General features: G+C 33.7%; 1 protein-coding gene across 2 annotated transcripts in view; it reads left to right on the top strand.

Moving 5' to 3' along the window:
• LOC125668651 (protein C12orf4 homolog) overlaps window positions 1-22,757 on the top strand; it is a 68,604-nt gene that overhangs the window by 21,238 nt on the left and 24,609 nt on the right. For both annotated transcript variants that reach the window (XM_048902975.2, XM_048902974.2), the window contains exons 6-8: window positions 498-622; window positions 10,093-10,193; window positions 13,798-13,882. In XM_048902975.2, coding sequence (XP_048758932.1) covers window positions 498-622; window positions 10,093-10,193; window positions 13,798-13,882 — 311 coding nt within the window. The remainder of the gene's footprint in view (window positions 1-497; window positions 623-10,092; window positions 10,194-13,797; window positions 13,883-22,757) is intronic.

Below are 22,757 nucleotides of genomic sequence, written 5' to 3'. Positions count from 1 at the left end.
GCACTTTATTCTGTTTGTTATAAGTACTCCCATTGTCATGTGCTGTGGTGGTGCACTTTATTCTGTTTGTCACAAGTACTCCCATTGTCATGTGCTGTGGTGGTGCACTTTATTCTGTTTGTTATAAGTACTCCCATTGTCATGTGCTGCGGTGGTGCACTTTATTCTGTTTGTTATAAGTACTCCCATTGTCATGTGCTGCGGTGGTGCACTTTATTCTGTTTGTTATAAGTACTCCCATTGTCATGTGCTGCGGTGGTGCACTTTATTCTGTTTGTTATAAGTACTCCCATTGTCATGTGCTGCGGTGGTGCACTTTATTCAGTTTGTTATAAGTACTCCCATTGTCATGTGCTGTGGTGGTGCACTTTATTCTGTTTGTTATAAGTACTCCCATTGTCATGTGCTGCAGTGGTGTACTTTATTCTGTTTGTTATAAGTACTCCCATTGTCAGTCGATGAGAAGATTGTGGTGAAGATTAACTTTTATTTTACAGCTGATCAGTGGAAAATGGAGTAGTGAATTGACCAATCTAAGAGATACACAGAAAAGAGAGTTTAGAGAATGGGTGCTCAAAGTTCATGAAGATACTCAGTCCCCTTCCAAGTCAACATCTTATCTGTAAGTACAAGTCAACATCTTACAGTGAATATCGGTAAGTACAGTGAATATCTGTAAGTACTGTGAATATCTGTAAGTACAGTGAATATTTGTAGGTACATTAAATATTTGTAAGTACAGTGAATATCTGTAAGTACATTGAATATCTGTAAGTTCAGTGAATATATGTAAGTGCAGTGAATATCTGTAAGTACTGTGAATATCTGTAAGTACTGTGAATATCTGTAAGTACAGTGAATATCTGTAAGTACAGTGAATATCTGTAAGTACTGTGAATATCTGTAAGTACAGTGAATATATGTAAGTACAGTGAATATCTGTAAGTACTGTGAATATCTGTAAGTACTGTGAATATCTGTAAGTACATTAAATATATGTAAGTACAGTGAATATCGGTAAGTACAGTGAATATCTGTAAGTACAGTGAATATTGGTAAGTACAGTGAATATCTGTAGGTACATTAAATATTTGTAAGTACAGTGAATATCTGTAAGTACAGTGAATATCTGTAGGTACAGTGAATATCTGTAGGTACAAGTCAACATCTTACAGTGAATATCTGTAAGTACATTAAATATTTGTAAGTGCAGTGAATATCGGTAAGTACAGTGAATATATGTAAGTGCAGTGAATATATGTAAGTGCAGTGAATATCGGTAAGTACAGTGAATATCTGTAAGTGCAGTGAATATATGAATATAGAGCTTAGTTATTGTAGTGTAAAATACTAGTCTCTTTAGTTTAAAGTTTGCACTTAGTTACCTTCTACATGTATTTTATATCATGTACAGGAATTTTATTTACTTAAAATTTTGATGTAACACACAGGTTGTTCTTACAATATTTTTTCTTAATGATTGTAATGTGTGCTCCTACAAATGAAAAAAAAAATATCATTGTCCGGTGACCATACAAAATATACACGTACAAGATCTGTTTAAAGAAAGAAAAGAACATCTCAATGTACGTCGCTTTATCACACATGTAGAATAAGAAATTATTGACCTCAAGTATGATTAATGTACAAACATATATATACAGTTGGTAATTAGTCCCCTAGCAGTGAAACTGAAGGGGACTAAAGCTTTCCTCTTCGTCTGTCTCTCAGTCAGTCTGTCCCACGCTCATACGCTTTGATTTAGGGAGCTGAAATTTAGTATGTGGTTTACTTCTTATCTAGTCAATGTTGAAGATGACTTCAAACTAAATGCTGCAAAAGCTTTTTTTCTTCAAGTTATACTGTGAGTAGATATAAATTAAATTTCACTTTTGTTATGGTTGAATTTTAAGGCTTTCTTTCATGGTTGTGTAGTAGTTTGGTCTATACGGACCGTGGATATCGGCCTGGATAGCTTAGTGGTTAGAGCACCTGACTAGTAATGCAGGGGTCCCGAGTTTAATTCCCAGTCCTGCCCAAAGTTTTCTCCTCTCCTGTACTACAGTTGAATGAACTTCAATTTTTTTTCAGACTTTTTTCACCATGATTTGATTTAAGAAGCTGAGATTGATACGTGATTTACTAATATATGTTTACAGATCTAGTCTAAGTTTCATCACAGGGAGCGGATTTTTTGTAATACAAGACTTATGGGACTTCGAGCCGAATATAGTTTTCCAAACTTTATTCTACAATGCCTTTTAATATAGCTTAGGAATTGGTTTTTATACGCCTGTCTTTAGATGGGATGCTTACTCCTCCTATGCACCTGATCCCACCTCTGGTGTGTCCAGGGGTTCGTGCTTGCCCAACTCTATATTTTGTATTGCTTATAGGAGTTATGAGATTGATCACCTTTCATGGGACATATTATGGTACAGTGATGTCTTGTTTTATTGTACGAGATCTATATAATTTAAGGCATACTAATTTGTACTTGAGCCCATCAGATTCACCTCATCTTTTTGCAAGAGAATTATAATATTTCGTGGTATTCCAGAAATATTATCTGCCCGCTTGTCCAAATATACATTGTCTGCATATAATGACATCCCTCAAATAAATAGGAGATACTGTAAGGGGACACGTATTCCTTTTGCAATACTCTCAGAATCCTTGTTACAAATGGGAAAATGCACAATGTCCACAAACCTAAGGAAGGAATGTAATATCCAGCCCAAAATTGTCACACCAACAGGTCAAGGTCAACACTGAAATGATATCATAATGCTCATTGTTTATATTGATAAAATGAACAAGGTCGGTTGACTGAAACATACATATATACAGAACCTTAAGTGTACCAGTGGAATGCATGGTGATCAAATGCTGAATGGTTTCAGAATGAATGGTTTTGATTGGGAATGCACGCTGAAGGGTTTCAGAACGAATGGTTTTGATTGGGAATGCACGCTGAAGGGTTTCAGAACGAATGGTTTTGATTGGGAATGCACGCTGAAGGGTTTCAGAACGAATGGTTTTGATTGGGAATGCACGCTGAAGGGTTTCAGAACGAATGGTTTTGATTGGGAATGCACGCTGAAGGGTTTCAGAACGAATGGTTTTGATTGGGAATGCACGCTGAAGGGTTTGAAAGGAATGGTTCTCGGCGGAAATGGAATGATTCTTATTGAGAATGGAACGCTTTAAGATGGATAATGACTGCTTTGGGCTGGGAACAAAGAGTTTGGGGAGTGAAAATAAATTGAAGCAATATAATGTACAGTTAGGGGAAAAAAATGATTTTCTACACATCTTTAATTTAAAATGTTACAAGTTAATGATATGGTCAATATTTATTGACGGATCAATGTACAATGTACATACTGAATAACATTTACCAATATGGCACACCGGGCTTTGTTTTAATTTATTAAGGGAGAGGATATAATTTGAATTTTGAAACCCCTTTGCGATCGAATCCAAAATAAAATCCCCTAAATACACTATTCTTTTGTTCTTTACGTAAACAAATTTATTTTGTCTTCATTTTCCCTGACCAAGCAGCATGTTGATATATAATGACTCTGTAGTGCTTGGCGAGTTCTAAATGACCGTGTAGGAACGTATGGTCTGAGGGAATGAAGGCTTTATCAAGAATGAATGGTTTTAGAGAACAGAATTGGTGTGGGAATGAAACGCTGCGGCCTAGGAACGGAATGTTGAACAGCTTGAACGGAATGGTTTGGTGTGGGAAGAGAACGATCTAGTTGAGAACGGAACTGTAACAGTATGATTCATCTGGTGTAGTAGTGAGAACGGAACTGTAACAGAATGGTTCATCTGGTGTAGTTGTGAGAACGGAACTGTAACAGAATGGTTCATCTGGTGTAGTTGTGAGAACGGAACTGTAACAGTATGATTCATCTGGTGTAGTAGTGAGAACAGAACTGTAACAGTATGATTCATCTGGTGTAGTTGTGAGAACAGAACTGTAACAGAATGGTTTATCTGGTGTAGTAGTGAGAACAGAACTGTAACAGAATGGTTCATCTGGTGTAGTAGTGAGAACAGAACTGTAACAGAATGGTTCATCTGGTGTAGTAGTCCACTTAACCTGTCCAACATAACGAGTACACATCTGTACCTGTAAATGACAGAAATGTCACCATAAACTTACACAGTATCAAACATGTCTTCCTTCATTTGTGATTCATTCAATGAGACCACAGAAACACACTAGTAATTGGTTCTGATTTGACTTAAAGTGTGAAAAGTTTTACAAGAATTTATTTGTACCAAATAGGAATGTTTTTATCATAATGCATGTATAATAAATGACAAAATGCCATTCTTTAAAGTCACTTGATATTGATATCTTACAAGAATAATCAAATGTTATTGTACAGAAAAGATAAGTTTATTCCAATTTTGGGCCCAGAGGGCATAACAGTAAGACATTTTATAAAGAAGGAAATTCAAAAAAGAAAGAAAGTTTACAACATTAACTACAGGTTACATAGACTGCAAACTGCATGTGGATGCAGCATGTTGGGGAAACAAGTACATACATATATGAATTGCTAATCATGTATATATACAAGTAGATGGACAGTATCAGTATTATACCAATATATGAATAATAAACTATAATGATTTTTGCAGTTTTAAAGCATCACTTCTTTTTCTGAAAGTTTGCACTAAATATTCGCTCAATTTGACAATTACTGGTTTGTCTTCATTAATCATCAACCAAGTAAATTTGTCCTTATTTGTTAGATAGATGAAAAATTTGTTGAGCTTGTATATATCATTAAAAAACATATTTCTCTCTTCAACATAGAATGGACAATCAGTAAGGAAATGAAATTCATCTTCTGAATCAACACAATTAAGGTTACATAATTCACATATTCTTTTGTGTCTTTCTAAAGAAATCTTCTGGCCAGAATTGGTTTTTGTAAATTCATATCTTCCTCTTTCAATTCGAAGGTCATGTGCACTAATTCGAAATCTACATAGAGTTTTTCTTAATTCTAGGGATTCTAAAAATATATAACTTTCCATAGTAAAGTTTTCTTTATACGAAAAATATGTTGTGAGTTTTCCTGATTTCTGACCCTCTTCACGTCGTTTTGACCAGTAAAGTAAAAATTGTTTCCATAGCTGATTCTTCATTTGTTTTTTGAAAAATGAGAATTTGAGATTTTTACAATTGCATGGGTACCAAAATGCCCATTTTTCCCTTAAAATAATTAACACATGACACAGTACCCAGCCAGTACTCAAGGTTTTCCTCCACCAAACACACCCACACTACCCAGAACCCACTTTCATTTCCAGACTATATCTCTAAAAATCCTCAAGCTTTTGCAGTTAAATTTCATACAAGAACTTCTTATGGCTTGAAGAAGACCCCATTAATTTTGATGTCAAAAGGTCAAAGACCAAGGTCAGAAATTCATGCATCACAATGAAAAGAACTGCTTATGTACAATAGAACTGCTTATCAATACTTAATATAATGAACAGTTTATATACAATAGAACTGCTTATCAATACTTAATATAATGAACTGCTTATATACAATAGAACTGCTTATCAATACTTAATATAATGAACTGCTTATATACAATAGAACTGCTTATCAATACTTAATATAATGAACTGCTTATATACAATAGAACTGCTTATCAATACTTAATATAATGAACTGCTTATATACAATAGAACTGCTTATCAATACTTAATATAATGAACTGCTTATATACAATAGAACTGCTTATCAATACTTAATATAATGAACTGCTTATATACAATAGAACTGCTTATCAATACTTAATATAATGAACAGTTTATATACAATAGAACTGCTTATCAATACTTAATATAATGAACTGCTTATATACAATAGAACTGCTTATCAATACTTAATATAAATAACTGCTTATATACAATAGAACTGCTTATCAATACTTAATATAAAGAACAGCTTATATACAAAAGAACTGCTTATCAATACTTAATATAATGAACAGCTTATATACAAAAGAACTGCTTATCAATACTTAATATAATGAACAGCTTATATACAATAGAACTGCTTATCAATACTTAATATAAAGAACAGCTTATATACAAAAGAACTGCTTATCAATACTTAATATAATGAACAGCTTATATACAATAGAACTGCTTATCAATACTTAATATAAATAACTGCTTATATACAAAAGAACTGCTTATCAATACTTAATATAATGAACAGCTTATATACAATAGAACTGCTTATCAATACTTAATATAATGAACAGCTTATATACAATAGAACTGCTTATCAATACTTAATATAAAGAACAGTTTATATACAATAGAACTGCTTATCAATACTTAATATAATGAACTGCTAAAATACAATAGAACTGCTTATCAATACTTAATATAATGAACTGCTAAAATACAATAGAACTGCTTATCAATACTTAATATAAAGAACAGCTTATATACAATAGAACTGCTTATCAATACTTAATATAATGAACAGCTTATATACAATAGAACTGCTTATCAATACTTAATATAATGAACAGCTTATATACCATAGAACTGCTTATCAATACTTAATATAAAGAACTGCTCATACAATGTAAAGAACAGTTTATCAAGACATAATATAATTAAAGAACACTGTAAAACAACAACTTGCAAGAATATAAAGTAGGTGACCCAATTTCTGAAGAAATAGTTGAAGTATTAATACTATAAATACATTTCCTAATAAGACATGACAAGAGTTTATGTCTGAAACATATTAATTCATATAAAACTCGGGTTATGACATTTTAAAAGCAATATGAGCTGTAATTGGTGGCAATTTTTTATGCAAGGTGTATACAATTCATTGTTGTTACTTAGGGAGAGGTTATCTTGGTTACAACACTTTACTATGCATACAATTAGCATAACCTTGCCTAATGCAACCCCATTGTGTCTGTTGGAATTTACCATCTCTTTGAGCATTGCTAATTATCTATCCACAAGTATTATGAAGATAATCAATCATCAAGGAAGCATGTAAGAGATGCTGTAAACAAATTGGTATCAAAGATGGAATCAAAGGTAAATGTATATGTGTTCCATATTTCTTGTATGCACAAAATAATTTTAAATCATACATATGGGCAACCTATTTTATGAGTCACAATGCTCATCCATGAAGACAAGGAAAATGTGTACGTTATGTACCATGCATACGTCATAGAAATGCTGTCATGCAACACTGTAATAGAAATACTGTCATGCGACACTGTAATAGAAATGCTGTCATGCGACACTGTAATAGAAATACTGTCATGCGACACTGTAATAGAAATGCTGTCATGCGACACTGTAATAGAAATGCTGTCATGCGACACTGTAATAGAAATGCTGTCATGCGACACTGTAATAGAAATACTGTCATGCGACACTGTAATAGAAATACTGTCATGCGACTCTGTAATAGAAATACTGTCATGCGACACTGTAATAGAAATGCTGTCATGCGACTCTGTAATAGAAATGCTGTCATGCGACACTGTGATAGAAATGCTGTCATGCGACACTGTAATAGAAATGCTGTCATGCGACACTGTAATAGAAATGCTGTCATGCGGCACTGTAATAGAAATGCTGTCATGCGACACTGTAATAGAAATGCTGTCATGCGACACTGTAATAGAAATACTGTCATGCGACTCTGTAATAGAAATGCTGTCATGCGACACTGTGATAGAAATGCTGTCATGCGACACTGTAATAGAAATGCTGTCATGCGACACTGTAATAGAAATGCTGTCATGCGGCACTGTAATAGAAATGCTGTCATGCGACACTGTAATAGAAATGCTGTCATGCGACACTGTGATAGAAATGCTGTCATGCGACACTGTAATTATTTTATTTCTATAAAACGGTGTTGTAGGGAGTGAAATTTTCTTACTTCATTGTTGTTTTCTTTATGCCTAAAAGGGTGTAGACTTGAATTGATACTTTCAAAAAATTGCCACTTATAACTGCTTATATATGTGAAAGTTATTTCAGTTCCTGATTCTGGGTCAAGTGGTCAGGAAAATCCAGACTGTATAAACTTCCTGTTGTTTAAAAAGCTTTCCTGCTTCCATTTAGCTATTAGTTTATCACATCCCACGTACAGCATGATGTAAATGTCAACTATTTTTAAGGATGTCCTGTCATGTTTCCTTCTTAGCAGCATGATCACAAGACACACCTAATTGTGACAGCTGTGGCTAGTCATAGTGCATTACTGAAGTCACAATGATTTTATTTTTATAGGTATTTGAAAATGTATAACAGTAGAGTTTTGCCAGCTCTCTTTAGAAAATTTGACTTAATTGCTTTCTTTTTTATACAATCCCCCTCCAGGTATTTCCCATAGGATTCTAAGGTATAGTAATGGAGAAGTACTTCTAGGTATGATTACAAATTGTTGCTTGATGATCTTTTCTATAAGCTATACATTTCCATTGATAAAAACTTTTCAAGGGTAAGTAATTGTAAATCAGAAACCTTGATACCCTTTCGGAAATTTCTTATAAGCCACTTATAAATGGTTTTAAAATTTGTAAACTTGTAAGTTAGGTATGAACCATGATTTGAGTCATTCTTTTTACTTAAAAGTCACTTATAAACTACTGATTAGGATTTTTATGTAAATAAGATGCTAACTTATACTTGACTTGTAAGTGAAGCATATTTATAGTTAATGAAACACTTATAAGTGAATTATAAGCCACTTATAAGTGAAATATCAACTACATTTGAGTGAATTGCTTATCAAATTATAAGTGAAGTATCAGCCATTTATAATAGTGAAGTATATGCCCTTTACAAGTCAAGTATAAGCCACTTATAAGTTGAGTTACTGGGAGTGTAATGCTGTGATCTGTTATAGACCCTGAAGCATACTATTACACCAAATAAACCGTTTCATTCTTGACTAGAATCGTTTTGTTCCCACACCAAATTCTGTTCAATCAAACCATTCAGCAATCCATTCCCGGGCCAAAGCGATCCATTCCCAAACCAACCGTTTCCTTTCTCATCTACACCGTTCATTCTCAATAAAACATTCGTTCCTTCAAACCGTTCATTCCCACATGGCCATTTGGAACTCAACTAGCATTATCAAGTCATTGAAGATCAACATGGTGCTTGCCTGCTTGGTCTTGATTGAAGAAGACAAAATAAAAAAATTTATATTGAATTTATGAGACAGCGATGCAAGAATGCAGCGATATAAGGCCTCAACTGTGCACATTTTTTTCTGTGCCATAAATCGAAGGTTTTTATAAGGGGTGGATCTGTAGCTCTCTGATCTGTCCCAATATTTTTTCAGAGAGCTACAGTTCTGCAGCTATAAAGGGATGATCTTTATATGATAAAGATATTCTTTTGCACCTGTTGGTCAGTCTGTCTGTAGACCAAGTCTTACCCACTCAAAATCTAAAGAACCCTTTGCTTGACAGTTTAATACTAAACTTGGTACAGTGGTTGTCCCAAGAGAGTAGATGCCCCTATTGATTTTCAGGTCACAAGGTCAAGGGTCAAACTGGACATAGTAAGATATTGTCCACTTAATATCTTGAGAACCATTTACTTGACAGGCATCAAAATTAGTACATTAATAAGAAGTGGCCCCCATTGGTTTTAAGGTCAAAGGTCATGACTCAAGTAACTGGTTATTTGGAAATGTCTGTCCAGTATCTTGAGAGATTAATCTTATTATTATGGTTGCCCCTGACTATAAATAGCCCATATTTTTCACTACCACTACAGGCATTCTATATGAAAAGTTGATCCTTTTTCAATATTGCCATTCGGGGGCCATTGTCGCAAGCCATGCCTATTGTCTCTGTTTACATTATGTTTGAGGTAGGGTAGGTACTATCGGACTCAGTAACCATGGTTAGCGATGATGCTCGGGGACATATATGTTATTAAAACATTTCTTGTTATTTAGCTAACTTGTAGAGTCCAGTTTTCCTCTATCGAATACTAGATATTTTTGTACTTTTTTGATATGATTTGTAGAAATAGGGTGAGAGCACTCAGCAGCAGTTTACCTGAAGCAGAAGAGAATGAGAGGGGAGCCAACATTGTCAGAATGGAGGAAAGCTTCACTATACACCTAGGTATGTGGAGAGAATGAGAGGGGAGCTAACATTGTCAGAATGGAGGAAAGCTTCACTATACACCTAGGTATGTGGAGAGAATGAGAGGGGAGCTAACATTGTCAGAATGGAGGAAAGCTTCACTATACACCTAGGTATGTGGAGAGAATGAGAGGGGAGCTAACATTGTCAGAATGGAGGAAAGCTTCACTATACACCTAGGTATGTAAAGAATATGAGAGTGAAAAGTCTTTCTGACAAGGGTTTTCTTAATTGTGTACCATGGAGTAAGTAAAATATTGAAAATCATTATTTTTTCTGTTTGTATGAATTTTGTCTGGAAATGAAATAAAGCTCTCCTGATTAATTTTGTATAAACATGTTGCAATGCACAAGTGGAACATTCATGAAATTATGACTCACTAGTGATATATCTTATGGCTCACTGATAAATCTTATAAGGCAAGATCGTGAAGTAAAGTATTATGAAGTGTAAGTGATTTATAGTAGAATGAGAAGCAGTGAGTTTTGTTGTGATGAAGTAGAACTGTAACAGTCATTGTATTTCCTTATTCCAAATGTTGTATAGTGATCAGCATGTGCACACATGCATTTGTGCGTCCATCCATGCAAATGCTTTTCTTGATTTTTGGTTTTTTTGTCTATCCCAGGAACTATTGAATTGAAAATCTATCAATGGGTCACAGATCAAGTTTGAGTTTGGGCTTTGTAAATTGACCTATTTTTGAAAGACTTCTGGACCTTTGATTTTGTAAATTTCAGGGATTTAACAGTTTTCTGGACTTTTTATGGCTATCCTTGCAACTTTTGAATTTAAAATTTATACAATGGGTTACAGATCAAGTTTGCGTTTCCTATAAATATAAATGCCCACCAGTGGGACCTTTTTGTGATGCTTGCCATCACAATGATATACAGTGCTCCCTCAGTATATTGCCAACTTTTGTTCAAGGCGAATATGGGCAATAAAGCGGGGGTGGCAATATAACGAATTAACCATTATTGACAAATTCTCTGAGCAGTCAAAAGAAATTCAATTCCATAAATTTATTTGGGCTCCATTCTAAATAAACATTTAGATAATCTTGAGTTTAATTCAGCAATTATTAGTAATTAACCTGACCACCTGCATACCTTGTCCAGCCTGTCACATTTGACCATTTGTTTGTGAAAATCAGTGGCATATGGCATTATGTGGGGTTGGCATTATAACGGGGGTATTAACATACAGAGAAATCTGTTCTTTAGGAATAAGTGGGGGTGGCATTATAACGAAGGGGGGGGGGGGAGCAATATATCGAGGGAGCACTGTATCTAGTTCAGTATAAAACAAGAGGGAGAATTTGACTTGGCTGAGGATTGAACCTTTGAGTTCTAGCATGGCAGTCCAGTGCTCTCTCGAATCAAGCATAAAGGTTAACTACTTGCCAGAGGTAGTTGGAAGGCCATATCTCTAACATTACCATCCCCCCCCCACCTCCCTTAGAGAGAGGTGTCCTCAACTCTCCTGGAGTGCTTAGCTACATTTCTGCCTACCAGTTACCGGAGTGCTAACACCTTTGGGGAAAAGCTTTTGGGGCAATCACTTTCATCCACCAGATAAGTACCCATGTCCCAACGTGGGCATCAAGTATAACAGAAGTGGAATTTGTCTTTGCTGAGGATTGAACCTTGAACCCCTGGTATGACGCAGTGCAACTACCAATTGTTTTAAAAGATTAACCAAGAAACTAGAGCTAAATACGCAGTGCATTTGAAAATTCCTTAATATTGATGCACTATTAAAAATGTAACATCTTTACCTTCAAAATGCTTACATCAATCTTTCAAAATACTCTCCATTGACTTGAATACACTTTCTGAGTCCTTTTATCCATGTGGAAAATGCTTATCTGTATGCCTGTTTAGTATACCCTTCATACACTGGAAAAAGGCCCTTCCAACAGCATGACATCTTTCAAATCGCTGACCGCGTAGGGCTTCGACCGCGTAGGGCTTCTTTGATGATTAATTTTAACAAGAATCACATGGAGCTAAATCAGGACTGTAATGTGTATGTCACTCTAATTTCATTTTATTTCAAATAGTTTGTTATGATTTGTGTGCTGGTGCATTGTCATGGAGAATCTTGATCCCTCTAGTACTGGTAACTGGACAGACGGTTTTATAATGTTCAACGACCTCAGATAGGGCATTTTCAGTATAGAACTGACCAGTAACACTCAAGAGTCCTGGAACTGTAACTCAGGCTGCTGGTGTAAAAAAAATATTGCATATATCACTTTACGAACAGACCTGCTTCTGCGCAGATATTCTGTTAAAAAGCTGTTGTAATTAATTAACGATTAAGATTATAGCCTCAGATAGCCCTTTGGTCACTTTCTCCAATCCAAACCTTGTTAAAATTGCGTTAAGTGTTGGGTTAAAAAAAAGATAAATCCAAGTTTCATCACCAGTAATGATTTCATTTAATTTCTGTTCATCACAGTCTTTATAATTGCTTAGTAACTCAAGCGCAAACTTTCCGAAGCTTTATCTGTTTTTTAATAATACTGAAAACAGCTGACGAATCAATGTTCGTAATATTTGCAAGGTCTTCCACGGTATATCTTGCATCTTCAGCAAATGGAGTTTTCACAGCAACAATGTTTTTTCCCGTATTCGCTGACAATGGCTGACCAGAACAAGGATCATCTAACAACTCTCTGCCTGATTTAAAAATGATGTGTCCACCTTAATACTGGTGCATATGAAAGTGCTTGGTCTCCATTGATTTTGTTTGAGTTTGATTGTCTTGACCTATTGGAACAGTTATTGGTGGTGATTTTGTTTGAGTTTGATTGTCTTGAACTGTTGATACAGTTATTGGTGGTGATTTTGTTTGAGTTTGATTGTCTTGACCAGTTATTGGTGGTGATTTTGTTTGAGTTTGATTGTCTTGACCTATTGGAACAGTTATTGGTGGTGATTTTGTTTGAGTTTGATTGTCTTGACCTGTTGATACAGTTATTGGTGGTGATTTTGTTTGAGTTTGATTGTCTTGACCTATTGGAACAGTTATTGGTGGTGATTTTGTTTGAGTTTGATTGTCTTGACCTGTTGATACAGTTATTGGTGGTGATTTTGTTTTGAGTGTGATTGTCTTGACCTATTGGAACAGTTATTGATGGTGATTTTGTTTGAGTTTGATTGTCTTGACCTGTTGATACAGTTATTGGTGGTGATTTTGTTTGAGTTTGATTGTCTTGACCTGTTGATACAGTTATTGGTGGTGATTTTGTTTGAGTTTGATTGTCTTGACCTGTTGATACAGTTATTGGTGGTGATTTTGTTTGAGTTTGATTGTCTTGACCTATTGGAACAGTTATTGGTGGTGATTTTGTTTGAGTTTGATTGTCTTGACCTGTTGATACAGTTATTGGTGGTGATTTTGTTTGAGTTTGATTGACTTGACCTATTGATACAGTTATTGGTGGTGATTTTGTTTGAGTTTGATTGTCTTGACCAGTTGATATAATTATTGGTGGTGATTTTGTTTGAAAGGAGTACAATTTCTCTATTACTGTAGCTTTTATATTTCTTCACATTTCTCTCACATTATTAGGTGCACAGATGAAGACAACACACAATCTGCGATTACTTTGTACAGATGTACTAGATCTATGTCGACACAAAACACACACAGTCGGGTAAGTGCATCTATGAATAAAAATATTAGATGTGTTTAAAAGTATGATAGTGATAAATATAAAGGGAAATTTTGCTTTACAAAAGAAGAACTGGTTTCAAAATTCACAATTTTGGTACATCCCTTTCTGTTTTTCCTAAATATGCATTTTTATATAGCAAAATTAAAAAAGAAGTCTTTTAAATAATAAAGAATTTTAATAACAATATTGGCCATTTCAACCACCCCGGCACCAAAACCCCATGGATCAGGAAATTTACAATTTGGGTAAGGGACTAGCTGCTCCTTATAAATATTCATTCAGTTTCAATTTAGTAGCAATAGCATTAAAGATGTTATTTAAATGTTTTACACATAAAGACTAAACCTCTACCCTGGGGATCATGAAATTTACAATTTTGGTAGAGGCCTTCCTGCTCTACATGACTATGCATTTAGTTTCTCTTACAGATGTGCTGTTGTAGAGAAGAAGATTTTTGAAAATGGTCAAATTTTTGGCAGTTCTTACCTGCCCCTAAGGCCCCAGGGATGCAGGAGTCCTGAAAATGACAATTTATGTCCCCTTGTCCCATAGATGCTTCATACTAGATTTGAAAAGAATTTGAATGGTAGTTATCAAGAAGTCAAAAATATTCAATTGTTAATACACACATTGAATCACTTCGACTAATTTAGCCCCACCATGGTACCCAAACCCCTAACCCTGGGATCAGGAAATTTGCAATTTTAGTACCTGCTCCTTCTAAATATACATTTAGTTTCAATTTAGTATCAATAGCATTAAAGAAGATGTTATTCAGTGTTTACACATAAACATAGCTGCAGAACTGTAGCTCTCCAAAAAAACTTATGCTGACAGACAGGAGAGCTAGACCCATAGAAAAAACTGTATATTTATTGCGTACGAAAAGCTGCGCTCGGTTCTGGATTTGATTCTGAAATTTCCTACAGACCAAAAGCATGATATAAAAAAGATTCCTTAGACTACTCTTGTCCCTTTACTTACCTTATGTTTTAAATTGCTCTGATCAGCCTCGGAAAGTTGTACGTTTGAAATTTTCACCTATTGTCAACCATATTTACTTGTAAGCGAGATCTCGATATTTTGTCACATGATAAAGGGAAACCACTTTAACTGGTACTTCACGTGTTTACATTAACAACAAAAACTGGTTCATGTTGATTTCAACTTTCATGTCAGGTGAGCTAAAAAACACAAATGCCCCCAAAACACAAATCTGTAAGAATAACTTAATGCATAATCTTGTAGAGCAGAAAGTTCTCTTTTCTGACTTCAGGGCTGGGCATATATGTAAAACATTTAAATGACATCTTCTTGAATGCTGTTGATACTAAACTGAAACTGAATACTAGATATATAGAAGGAGCAGGTAGCCCTTTTCTAAAATTGTAAATTTCATAATCCTGAGTGATAGGGGTTTAATGGTTCCAGGGTGGGGTAATTATTATCATTGTGGTCATTGTCATTATCATTTGAAAGACTTCTTTAATTTTGCTGACACTGTGTAAAAACTAAGTGCATTATTAAAGATTGGTTTAAATTTATCTGGATTTTTATCATTATTGTGATATTTGATAAATGTCCAATTCTTTAGATAAATACCCATATGAGCATATATTATTTGAAATATTCACTATCCAAATGATTCTCATTTCCTCTTAACTCCATCGTTGCCTGGGATGAAAGTAAGAAATTTCAGTTTTGTTGTAAATGTTTAATCCATATTAAGTGTCCCAGGTGCCGAGGGAAGAGGTGTTCAATTTCACTGATTTATCTATACAAAAACCATGAAAACATCACAAATAGCCTCATAGCCCTTACTTTATTTGCTTTACTTTATTTGATTGTGTACTATGCATGCACATAGATGAGTTGATTTCCATATGCTTTTGAGATTATGAGTTACTATTTTTGAAATTAGAGAAGAAAATATCTGCAATGCAAAATAATTTTTCCTCATAAAAGCCAGGCAGAATTTGGCCAAAACCGTACCTACTTTTTACTCATAATTAGTTCCTCATACTTATGTGGGGGTACACAAGGACATGTGTCAAACCATGCACGTTTGTTTAACAATCGGCACATATTGCCATGTTCAATTCAATCATACTGATTCTAAGTAGTTTAAACTCAATTGGGTAATCAATTAATGATGAAATAAAAATAAAAACAAATTACTAAAAAATCAAAGTAATTGGTTGATGTGCGTCCTTATTTTATATTTGGGACAAAGTGTCACTTGGCTGAAGTGTCATTGAACTATAAAAAAAAATTTTAAATAGGGCCGAAGTGTCTCAAAATGTTAGGCCAAAGTGTCCAACTTTTTAGGCCAGACGGTCTGGGCGGAAGTGGCCAACTTTTGGGCCGAAGTGTACGTCTTTGGGCCAAAATGTCTGACTACCCTTTGACGTAGTGTCCGAATTATTTTTTCTGAACAGCACACAGGGATTCTCTGGCAACCAAAGTTGTCTGTGTGACTCATCCATGATGCACAGCCCACACAAACAGCCGAGACATTCGTATGTTTTGACACTTGCTTCATATACTGGTCCAGACAAAAAAGGTACTTCATCAGATATCCTTCGTTCTTCCTCTGGATCTCAATCCCAACCTTTATATGCAAAAAGAGCCCTTATAGCAGTTATTTCTCTTCCGATAGTTGACAGTTACTTTTGTTGCCATGTTTCGAGGGAAAACGATGCTTATGAAATTTCAACTGAATGAAAACAAGATTTCAAGGATGTATATACTCATAATTATTTTTTTATAAACATTAATTATGTATAATTATATGACATTTCCAAAGAGGGTCGGTGCTTTCTGTTTAGCATAAAATCAATGTCCGTGTAAATTATGTTCTAACAACCCATAATTTTCAACCATCCCTATTCTTAAGCATAACCTATTATAATTGATGTAATTGTATGCCAAATTTGCTAATCTTATTGTTTGACTATATATATATATATATATATATATATATATATAGGGAAGTCATTGTGGCCGAGTGGACTTATGCACTGGTTTGACAATCTTGCTAGGCGGTGGGTGCCGTACGTCGCTGGTTCGACCCCGGGCTGGGGCAAAAATTTTCAGTACCTAGTTGTGATTATTTAGTGCTTTATATATATGCATATATATATATATATATATATATATATATATATATAATTCAATAAAAAAAGCAGGAAAATATACAGTTCCAAAATATATTTACTGTTTGGGATAACCTGTCCCTTTCTCAGGACGATAGAATATTTACATAGAAAACAACTAAACTACAGAAGCTGATAACAAACAAAATATCTACATATTAAAATTATGATTGAAATATATTTTGGAACTGTATATTTTCCTGCTTTTTTTATTGAATTATTTTGACTGTGTGATATCAACTCTTTCTATTTGGATTATATATATATATATATTGTAGATACAAAGTGTTTAGAGTTTTATATTAAGTTTATATATATCATATATATATATATATATGATATATATATAAAGCACTAAAAATGACCAACGACACTAACAAACAACAGTGAATTGTCAAATTTTCGGGACAACCTGTCCCTTCCTTTTTTTGACTTGATCCAGCGTAGGACAGATTAATTCAGTTCAGTCTTGACTCTCTATTAGAACAGACTTTACTATTGCCACATATTACACTCGATAATTTTAATATGTAGATATTTTGTTTGTTATCAGTTTCTGTAGTTTAGTTGTTTTCTATGTAAATATTCTATCGTCCTGAGAAAGGGACAGGTTATCCCAAAAATTTGACAATTCACTGTTGGTCATTTTTAGCGCTTTTTATATCCTTATTTATTTGACCTCATACCTACTATTAGATCCGACACTTTGGATGTTTAGTGTTGTTGGATTTTAGTGCTTTATATATATATATATGCACTGGTTTGACAATCTTGCTAGGCGGTGGGTGCCGTACGTTGCTGGTTCGACCCCGGGCTGGGGCGAAAATTTTCAGTACCTAGTTGTGATTATTTAGTGCTTTATATATTAATTAATTGATTATTACATGTATCATTTAGATCCTAGGGGTAAACGTAAGGTTGGGTGTTATAATTGTTTGTTTGTGCTTTATATATATATATATATATATATATATATATATATATATATATATACAAAGCACTAAAATGACTATACACGAACAACGTACCAGATTGTCAAGTTTTCGGGACGACCCGTCCCTTCTTCAGGACAAATGAAAAGAATTACATAATGTGGCCAATATCAACAGAGAATAATAACAAAAAACTACATATAAATACATCTAGCACTACAACTACACTAATCTACAAATGTATTTACAATGCAGACTACATGTCTTATTGTCTTTAGATTGGCAAGCAATATAATATGTAGGACATTACTTGCAAATATGACATTGTTTTTATGTTTCCATTTTAGTAAAACATTTCGTTTGATAGTATTTTGTATTTCCTACATTAAAAGAGAAGCCACTTTTAATACATTTTATTGTCTTCCTCACTGACTGTAGGTCCACTCTGTCTCCCTCAAGCATTCAAAGTTCCAATAAATGCACCATCTACACAGAAGAGCTCTTATCTTGTAGCTGGCATATTGGAGAGAGCAATAAATAATTCAATTATTGCATGAGTTTACTATTGCCTTGTGCTTTCCTTTTGACATATGACTTTCAATCCTATGAACTAGGTAATTTGATGACCTAACTTTGTGTGTGTATTTTGGCATTTTTAGCTCTTCTGAGCCAAAGTCTCAAAGAGCTAATCATATGGCCATATGTTTGGCGTGCGGTGTGCGGTAACTTTTTGGGAAAAGGGCTATATCTCAAGAACCCCTTGGCCAATTTTTGTCAAATTTGTCACAGGGTATCCTTGGCCCAAGGGCTTTCATTTGTAGTAAAACTAGGGTTGTGACCCTTTAACAAGGGGAGATAATTAGGAAAATGCAAAAAACAGTAGTGGTTGCTAAAAAATCTTCTTCTCAAGAACCACTGGGCAAATTATTACCAAACTTATGCATAAGGATGAGGATAGGTTGTAGATAAAAAATTGTTCAAGGCATCATCCTGGGGCAAAGGGTGTGGTCTCAAGGTCACTTCAAAGTTGACCTTAAATTTTGTTTTGTTAAAACTTTGATATTTTGCTTAGTATAAGGACTAGGATCATCAAATTTTGTCAGTTGATGCATCTTAGGACCTAATATCATGTTGTTTCAAAAGTAGGTCATGGTGACCTACTTTTTGAATTTCACAAGTAATTATTATTAAATGGATTTTAATGCATATCTTGGGACACTTTTGAGCCTATGATCATCAAAAGTTTTCAGTTGATGGATCATGGGACCTTGAACTGCTTCATTTGAAAAGTATGTCACCATGACCTACTCTCTGAATTTTATGGCTAATCATTTATGAATACATTTTAGGTTGTTATTTCAGATACCGAGAGGTTTAGAATCATCAAACCTTGTAAGTTGATGCATTTAGAGGCCTCAAAACATATTTATTAAAAAAAGTAGGTCACAGTGACCTACTTTTAGAATTTTGCAGACATTCAATTTTCACATTTTCAATTTTAGATGCATATTTTGGACACTATGAAAGCTAGGATCATCAAACTTTGTCAGTTGATGCATCTTGAGTCTTCATAGTTTGTTGACCAAAAAGTAGGTCACCGTGACCTACTTTTGGAATTTGACGTTTATATCTGAATATTTCAGGTACTATTTGACTTCAATTATCAAACTTTGTCAGTTGATGCATCTTGAGTCTTTGGAGTGTGTCGACCAAAAAGTAGGTCACTGTGGCCTTCTTTTGGAATTTGACGGCTATATTTGAATACTATTTGACTTGTCAGTTGATGCATCTTGAGTCTTCAGTGTGTCGACCAAATGTAGGTCACCGTGACCTACTTTTGGACAGTTACATTTAAATTTTCAGGTACTATTTGTCTTAACATCAACAAACTTTGTCAGTTGAAGCATCTTGAGTCCTCGGAGTGTGCAGACTATAAATTAGGTCACCTTGATCTACTTTTTTAACTTCAAAGCTATATCTAAATCAAATGCTAAGAGGCCTAGAATCATGAACCTGTTTCAGTTGATGTATCTTGAGTCCTCGGAGTGTGTCAATTAAGAAGTAGGTCACTGTGATATACTTTTTGAATTTCATGGCTATATTTAGATATTTCAGATACTAAGTGGCTTAGATCCATCAAACTTATTAAGTTGATGCATCTTGGCTTCTCAGAGTGTGTCAGCTAAAAGGTAGGTCACTGTGACCTACTTTTGCTTTTTTTTTGCAAATCTATACATCTTTCAAACTAAAAACCCAAGGATCATCAAACCTTCACTTAACTCACTCTTTGTTTTTTATTTTAACAGCTGAAAAAGTTAAAAAGCAATTTTGTTGATATTGGTTTTAAGAACCATTCTCCAACAATGGCATGAAATGTAATTGCATTAAAAATCGGACAAAATACAATGCGATCCTCTTGTTCTAATTGTATGCATAGTAAATTCGGTATTTAGCACCCCAACCGTCTCTATGTCCCTTGAAAAAATTCATGTAGAAGAGAAATATGTACTACCCAGATATGCACGTAGGTTAAGTAACTTCATTTTGTAATTATTTTGATAGCCTAATCTAATAGTGTACTGTATGATATCCCCTTCATACACTATCATGTGATAGGTCTTTAAAACCTTGTTAATTGATGAATCTTGGTTAGTGAGAATTTTTGGCTGTTCTACAATGTATCAGAAGAGCGATTCTAGGCCCATGGGCCTCTTGTATTTGATGTTATTGTACATACATCTTTAGATATTGGGTATTATTTTCCTACTTCAATTTGAAAGTGTCTAAACAGTACACAAATTAACTTTTGACATCCATATATATAAATTTGACATGTGTTTTAATGACTTTATCATAAAATTTGTTTGTATGTTGCTGTATAACTTAACTTTAGAATACATAAATCTTGAGGCATTGTTTAAATATTTTGCATTGTGAAATCCAAAGTGATATCTGTCAATAGAAAAGTATATGACACATGTTCTTTAAATATCAATATTATTTTTAGAACATAGCTCGTGCTAACAACTTGTGGTCACAAACCATAGACCTTTTAATGCATCATTGAAATATCTATTATCATTCTGTGTGTCTATGAAATTTCATTCATTGATGCAAAACAACTTATAATCTCTTCAGACTTCTGAGAGAGTGTTTCTATAAGATATACTTGCTCTGGAAATGTATAACACATCTGGACTAATCCGTCCTGATTTTCCTCAAAAGCATTTAGCCTCATTACACTTTATGCTTTACTAATGAATTTATATATATTTATTTCATATTATGAGGAGATGCTCCACTTAGCAGTGCTCTTGTTCATTATACTTTGTTAAAATAAATTGGTTTAAACAATAAACCTCCAAGTGAAGTTTGTTTGTCAATTCACAAAGACAAACAAGCTCAATTTTCCAAACTGCAGTGATTGCTATTTTCCTGGAGATATTTCTAGTAAACAACAAAACCAGAAGTTAAGCTGTGGAGCATTTTCACCTGGCATAACAAAATGCAAAATAAGTTCTGGAATATCTCGAAACATATGGCTTTTGAGTTAGGTGATTAAAAAAATAAGATAAACCAATTTGTAGGTAACAAACAAACAAATGCTATACATGTTGTTGAATAAAATGGTAAAATGTCAGATAATGGAGATATCTTTTCTTATCCATATATTATTTATTTGTAACTTGTCCAATCTGTGATAAGTATAACATTTATTTGTAACTTGTCCAATCTGTGATAGGTAATATAACATTTATTTGTAACTTTTCCAATCTGTGATAAGTATAACATTTATTTGTAACTTGTCCAATCTGTGATAGGTAATATAACATTTATTTGTAACTTTTCCAATCTGTGATAAGTATAACATTTATTTGTAACTTATCCAATCTGTGACAAGTAATATAACATTTATTTGTAACTTTTCCAATCTGTGATAAGTATAACATTTATTTGTAACTTTTCCAATCTGTGATAGGTAATATAACATTTATTTGTAACTTTTCCAATCTGTGATAAGTATAACATTTATTTGTAACTTGTCCAATCTGTGACAAGTAATATAACATTTATTTGTAACTTTTCCAATCTGTGATAAGTATAACATTTATTTGTAACTTTTCCAATCTGTGATAAGTAATATAACATTTATTTGTAACTTTTCCAATCTGTGATTAGTATAACATTTATTTGTAACTTTTCCAATCTGTGATAGGTAATATAACATTTATTTGTAACTTGTCCAATCTGTGATAAGTATAACATTTATTTGTAACTTGTCCAATCTGTGATAAGTAATATAACATTTATTTGTAACTTGTCCAATCTGTGATAAGTAATATAACATTTATTTGTAACTTGTCCAATCTGTGACAATATAACATTTATTTGTAACTTGTCCAATCTGTGATAAGTAATATAACATTTATTTGTAACTTGTCCAATCTGTGATAAGTATAACATTTATTTGTAACTTTTCCAATCTGTGATAAGTAATATAACATTTATTTGTAACTTTTCCAATCTGTGATTAGTATAACATTTATTTGTAACTTTTCCAATCTGTGATAGGTAATATAACATTTATTTGTAACTTGTCCAATCTGTGATAAGTATAACATTTATTTGTAACTTGTCCAATCTGTGATAAGTAATATAACATTTATTTGTAACTTGTCCAATCTGTGATAAGTAATATAACATTTATTTGTAACTTGTCCAATCTGTGACAATATAACATTTATTTGTAACTTGTCCAATCTGTGA

The sequence above is a fragment of the Ostrea edulis genome, chromosome 4 (genome assembly GCF_947568905.1).
Source record: "Ostrea edulis chromosome 4, xbOstEdul1.1, whole genome shotgun sequence".
Lineage (NCBI taxonomy): Eukaryota > Metazoa > Mollusca > Bivalvia > Ostreida > Ostreidae > Ostrea > Ostrea edulis.
The sequence above is the reverse complement of the archived record's forward strand: the minus strand, read 5'-3'. Positions and strand labels throughout refer to the sequence as shown.